The sequence below is a fragment of the Plectropomus leopardus genome, chromosome 6 (assembly GCF_008729295.1).
Source record: "Plectropomus leopardus isolate mb chromosome 6, YSFRI_Pleo_2.0, whole genome shotgun sequence".
NCBI lineage: Eukaryota > Metazoa > Chordata > Actinopteri > Perciformes > Serranidae > Plectropomus > Plectropomus leopardus.
The window spans coordinates 17512644-17518881 of record NC_056468.1 but is presented as its reverse complement, the minus strand read 5'-3'; the positions used below and the strand labels follow the sequence as shown (position 1 = coordinate 17518881).

General features: G+C 41.1%; 1 protein-coding gene across 1 annotated transcript in view; it reads left to right on the top strand.

The window, feature by feature from the left end:
- The window catches only part of LOC121944126 (stanniocalcin-like), a 3970-nt gene extending 989 nt beyond the window's left edge, over positions 1-2981 (top strand). Inside the window, exons 2-4 of the mRNA XM_042487813.1 lie at positions 391-583; positions 729-940; positions 2226-2981. Coding sequence (XP_042343747.1) covers positions 391-583; positions 729-940; positions 2226-2526 — 706 coding nt within the window. The 3' untranslated portion in view covers positions 2527-2981. The remainder of the gene's footprint in view (positions 1-390; positions 584-728; positions 941-2225) is intronic.
- The last annotated feature ends 3257 nt before the right edge of the window (positions 2982-6238 follow it).

The window sequence follows — 6238 nt, the reverse complement described above, 5'->3', positions numbered from 1 at the left end:
TGTGTGTGTGTGTGTGTGTGTGTGTGTGTGTGTGTGTGTGTGTGTGCCAGTGGTACAAGTGTATGTTTGTGTGTGTCTACAGGCACGCCAAAAATTTTCAGTAAACTCCTTGGTATTTCTGGTGCTGTTCATCCAAGCTCTGCTGAAAAGAACCAAACAGTGGAATATAGGTCCCTGCCAAGAGAAAAGTGCTATAGTGCCAAATAGTGTCTGAGACTCTCCGAGTTGTAAGGTGTCCAATCTCCAGTCAAGTCACTATTTGCCCCGAGTGACTGTATGTCTTTTGTGAATCACCAAAGTATGAACATTCTCTTTTGTTCACTGCATTTTTGTGCCGAAACCCTGGCAACCCTTGTGTAATGAGCTCAGTGAGTGTGCAGTGATTCCCAGTGAACCCACTGTTGGCTCCCCTGCTGATGGTTCATTCTCTGTGCCCACAGCAGATGTGGCACGCTGTCTCAACAGTGCCCTCCAAGTTGGCTGTGGAGCCTTCGCCTGCCTGGAAAACTCAACTTGTGACACAGATGGCATGCATGACATCTGCAAGTCCTTCCTTTACAGTGCTGCTAAATTTGACACTCAGGTATACACACTTTAATTAATTTCACAGAGACTACACACACAGTATGCCATTCTCTCTGTTTCTACTGTGCACATGGACTTGTGTAGGATTACATGGGCGTAACTGTTAGGGCAAGAATGTGTGAAGCACTGCTGTGTTTTTACAGGGTAAAGCATTTGTGAAGGAGAGCCTTAAGTGCATTGCCAATGGCATCACCGCGAAGGCATTCCCCACCATCCGCCGCTGCTCCACCTTCCAAAGAATGATATCTGAAGTCCAAGAGGAGTGTTACAGCAAGCTGGACATCTGCACTGTGGCCCGATCGAATCCAGATGCTATTGGCGAAGTGGCACAGCTACCAAGTCACTTCCCCAATAGGTGAGCTCTTCCTCTACTGCATTTTTGTGTTTTCAATAGCTTGAAAGGAGCCGTTTAAATCCTCACATGGAGCAGGTCTTTACCCAGAGAGTCTGCCATGTTGCACCGCCATCTTTCTAATCTACAGTAGCCCAGAATGGACAAACCAAACACTGGCTTTAGATAGGGCCATTTGCATTTTTGTAGTCGGCAGCCCCTCAGCAAAAAGAGTATACGAAAAACACAGATTTATTTTACATTAGTTAGCTTTATTCAGTGTTTTTACTGGTTTAAATCACCTGGTACGTTTGTTTTTGAGAGGAGGAGACCTCTGCAGATAAATCATCTCTCAGTAAAAATGTCTTTAAGGGTTAGGCTTAAAATTTTAACTGGGAGAACTTTAAGATGGTTGCAAGCTGCAATCTTTAACGCTAGATACCACTAATTCCACTAAATCTTACACACTGGACCTTTAAAAACAATGGTTTATTTCACCAGCAATCAGCAAAAGCTGCCAATTACAAGTGAATGAGACATATTCCTGAATCACCTAAAACATCACCATTGTACATGGCTGGCATGTTGCAAATACTAAATTTGCGCCCTGATTTATGCAGCACAACAGATGCCTAAATTTGTATAGATTTCCATGTTTTGTTTACCATCTGCTTCATAAATTCTTTCATACAATGAAGGAAAATAAAAAAGGAATAACAAGTCTTCATATTTTTAGTTCCTGTTGTGGATGTTATACATACAGGATCAAGGTTTGAGGGTGAATACAAAAGGGCTAAGCACAAGGCAAAAAAAAGGCACAAGGCTTGACAGTGCCACTCCCACATGGATGGCATCAGACTCTAGAGCACATGTGCAAACACACTGAAATAGGCAAGGGCGCAGGTTTTATTTTAACATTGTGGGGGCACATATGAAATGGAGGGGGTCTAGGGGTCCTCTTTCAGAAAATTTTAAGCATCAAACACTAATGCATTCTGCATTTTGGGGAATGTATGCACCAATTTGTGCCTTTTCTACATCATTATATGGTGCAAATGTCTTTAACCTTGTCCAGAAATAAGTCCCCTACCACTTTCAAGCTTTAAATAGGGGGGGTAAATGCACATGTTCAAGATATTGACGGGGGGGGGGGGCATCCCCTGCTACCCCCGAAAATTCTACAGCTATGGAAATACATGTAAAGATTTGAGCTGTAGAACAGGAATATATAGTTGCACATTTTTGTCCATTTTGTCTTTCTTTCATTTCAGCTCTTCACATCCTGCGATGCTTTGTTTTGTTGTCCTAGGTTTTACGGTAAGCTGCTACAGAGCCTCATGGACTGTGATGAGGACACAGTGGACCGCGTTAGGACCAGCATGGTGTCGCGGCTAGGCCCAGAGATGACCATGCTTATTCAGCTGCTGCAGAACAAGCCCTGCCCATCCACTGCTGTGGCTGCAGCTGCCGCCATCCCAACTGGAGTGGAGGGCCGTGGGAGTTGGCGCTGGTCCATGGGTCCCCATATGTACAAGATCCAGCCTAATCTGCGAAACAGAGACTCTGCCAGTCATTTTGGCAAAAAACGCTCGGCCAGTGACAGCTCCTAACTTCCACTCAGATTCAGAAACTCCACACTCCTCAAAACATCATGAAAGCTCCTCTATTCCCTAGGGGTGATAGAAATCCACTCCTCCGCTAGACTGGAAGTTACAGAAATATGCACCTCTAGGGAATGCCGGAACGCCCATAGAGTTGATATCAGAGTTTGATTGTTGTTCTATTGTATATCCTACACTTTAGGCTTGAGAGAAACCCCCTTTCCATCGAGTCCGCTCACAGTTAGTGTTGAACATGTGGCTGTTGCATCTGTGCGACATGGTCCTGTTCACTCCTCGTCACCTCCTCCAACAGAGATGAATCCTTAAGAAGATGCCAAGCAAAAAAAAAAGTTTAAAAAAAACAAAACAAAAAAAAACAGCCATAGTGGTTCGCACCTCTAGAGCACAAGTTCATACTTTAAAAGACAAATCTCATAATCTCGATATTCGTTCATGAATAGAAATCAGTAGTTGGATTATTAGTTCATTGATAGGAATGGGACATTATTGGTAGACGTGTCTAATATTTCAGAGGTGGGACCAGTCAAATTGTGAGCATGAGATGTTAAATTTCATATCTATTTTCTGATTAACACAACAGTTAAATGTACTGTATACGAAGTTATCTGAGACAGCCATAGCTAGCCCTCTAAAAGAGAGCACTCATATGGAGTGAGGTCTGTAGAGGTTTCATAACAACCTTTGAGAGGTTACCTTAAACTGACCAAAAAACTTCAAACTGCCCTGAATGCTATTCATGAAATACCAAAATAGTGTATAGCTATAGCACTTATAATTGTTTTTTTCTTTCTGATGGCAGATGTAGCCATGGTCATGTGTTTCAAATCATCATCCTGCACATAAGGATTGTTCAGGTCGTGGCCAAGTCTCAGAAAAAGTCCATTGTGCATATCTTGTATCCAGACACTTGTAATGCATATGACTGTTGAGCTCTACGGTATACAGTATGTGGGACCATGTTTAGTGGAATCTGTATCCATGTTCTTAACCGAGTGTGAAGCAGCAGTGTATGTGCAGTAGCTGATTAGCACGTTCACCGATGAGACTGAGAGCAGCCATCTTTTTGGACTGATGATCATCATTCTCTGAGGTGAATAACGTGACATACACGCTGGCTTCCAGTGTCAAGATTGAGAGTGACTATTTAAAAAAAAGCCTTGTTGGAATGATATTTATTTTCCTACTATATTATTTAATGTTGTTGATTTTTTTTTTTATTTTAATGCATTATTGTAGTTTTAATTCGTTTACAGATTTTAAAAAAAGCAGTTCAGTCATGGCTCCTATTTGAACATGAGCTCTATGCCAAAAAACACACACAAAAAAAAAACAAAAAAAAGAAAAAAAAAAAAAGAGCTGACACTCTGGTGACTGAATGGGACCCATGTCATGACTCTGTGCTGGCCATAGGGGAACAAGGTCGGTCATTCAAGTCAGGTGATTTATTTTAGGGGTGTTACAAGGGACCACAACTAAACAATAGCTTCACTTTGACACACTTTCTGGTTGAAAGAAAAAAAAGGTTGTCATTGCAGCTGCTAGATCTAGACGTGCTTGTTCAGTGCTGGGGGGTTTGTGCACATTATTGAAGAGTGATCAGGTATAATCACAGTAAATCAAACACCAGCATCAAGTGTTTTCATGGCTCTGCGCTAGTTTGCAGTGCTTCTCTTGACATGGGTTACATTTTTTATTTTTTTGGGTAATTTTCCTTAAACGTATGCTATGCAGGAATTGTCGGTTACTGTTTGCAAACACAAAGTTCAAACTTGGCCCTTTCTACACTGCTGGCTACATTGCAGGAACGTTATATTTGCTGTAAATTAAAAGACAATAGTTAGGCAAGCTAACTAATCTAACTGCTGAGAACCACACAGGATCAGGAAACAGGCCAACTACATGTCGCTCGTCCTCCCCATCCTCCTCCTCAGTGCTCAGCAGTGAAGGTGGAAGTAAAGGAAAACTCCAGATTTACACGTATTTTTGTTTCTTTGAACAGGTTTTGTTCACTCGTGTTTTTTTGGCACTGTGGCCATAATCTTTGTAGCTTCCTCTCTTGGACTCTTGCTGCTACTACCTGGTTGCTAGCTTTTTATTAAGTATCGACCTCACCTGTGGGCCATACAGGAACACCCTGAAAATAGCAAAATAAGACGAAAATACAGGCAGAGTGTCTGAAGATAACTACACCAACTCACACTTCTAATCTCTTGTTGTTTTTTGCATCTATTCATGGACGAGAGCCTCATATTCAGACAGTGGGAGATGTAAACATTAATGTCATCCTTCTCAGCTGAGCTGTAACGTTAGTTAGCTCTGTGGTGCTGGTGATACACAGTGATGTGGCTGTCAGATGTAGTTTAACAGAAAAAAATTGTTCCTACATGAAACTGCACACAAGTTATGTGGATTGTCTTTAGTAATTCGGTCGGGGGTTGCATTTAGCACCACCAGCTGAGTGCAATCTAGTTCTATTATATTGGAGAAGAGTTAGTCATCACTACGGCCAATATCTCCAACACTTAGCAACTTACACCAAAACACTCTGGACTGACACACAGCACCACAGGTAAGAGGAAAAACATGCAGTTTTGATATTAGGATGAATTGTCCCTATAAGGGACCTTGTCACTCTACTTTAATGTAAGAAAAAGTCCTGAAGCAATTCCCTCTCTCAAAACAAAATATGAAATCTGAACATTTTTGCAAATCAGACTGCATGTTTTAAAGCCTTCAGAGATCAAGACAATCATTTACAATCAGTATATTGGTACAGAAAGTCCCTTCATGCTGGTGTTTGTTTTATCTATGCCTGATTGATAGATGGTGGATTGGTGCCAATAATGTCAAGTTAAGTTAAGTTAGTTTCTGTTTGACAATAAATTGAAAATGTTTGTGCACACTGAAAATGCAACATAGAGATTAACCAGGGCTGGGTTCAGTTCACTGTTGAGCAGTCTGATTGGTCATCTTGAAAACAGTTTTATAACAAAATTAGAAAATATAGTTTTGACTTCATGCTAGGAACTGAACTCAGTCCTGTTTGAAAAAAAAAGCAAATATATACAGTATATTGTCCTGGATTGATAAGACTGAAGCACAGACCAGAAAAAGAGATGTCAGTGTCAATTTATTAGCTATGTTAAGAATTCCAAACTATGCAATAATCTCACATACAAAGGATTCACAGCAACACAGAAATTGACCTTTATTTCATTCAGTGCCAGCTGATGCTGTGTGAATAAAGCGGCAGCGTGCATGCTCTCATACTGCACTCACAGTGTGGAGGCATCACTCCTCTATATTGCTTTCTGTTTCTGTGTTTTTTGTAAACTGGTGTTTCTTTTGAGCATTTCTTTTGTGTCATTTGGTGCGAAAGGACAGGAGTTCTGAAGGAATCACATGGGATGTTAAGAGCTATAGTCACACTGTAGTGTATCCTAGCTTACTATTTTATGTTAAATATGCACTTTGCATCTTAACCACTATAAAGGGCATTGAAACATTCAGCACATGTGCAACTGAGACATGTTTTATTTACCCAGTGAATGGAAATCAGTCTGAATATTTTGCATCCTGAAGGGTCAGGGCTTCTTCATGTACTATTGATACATATGTCTGTATCTTTGTTGTCCATGGGTAAATCCAAAACCCAACAGCTGCTGCTAAACTGTTACTTCCCTGTATGATGCTGTCCAGA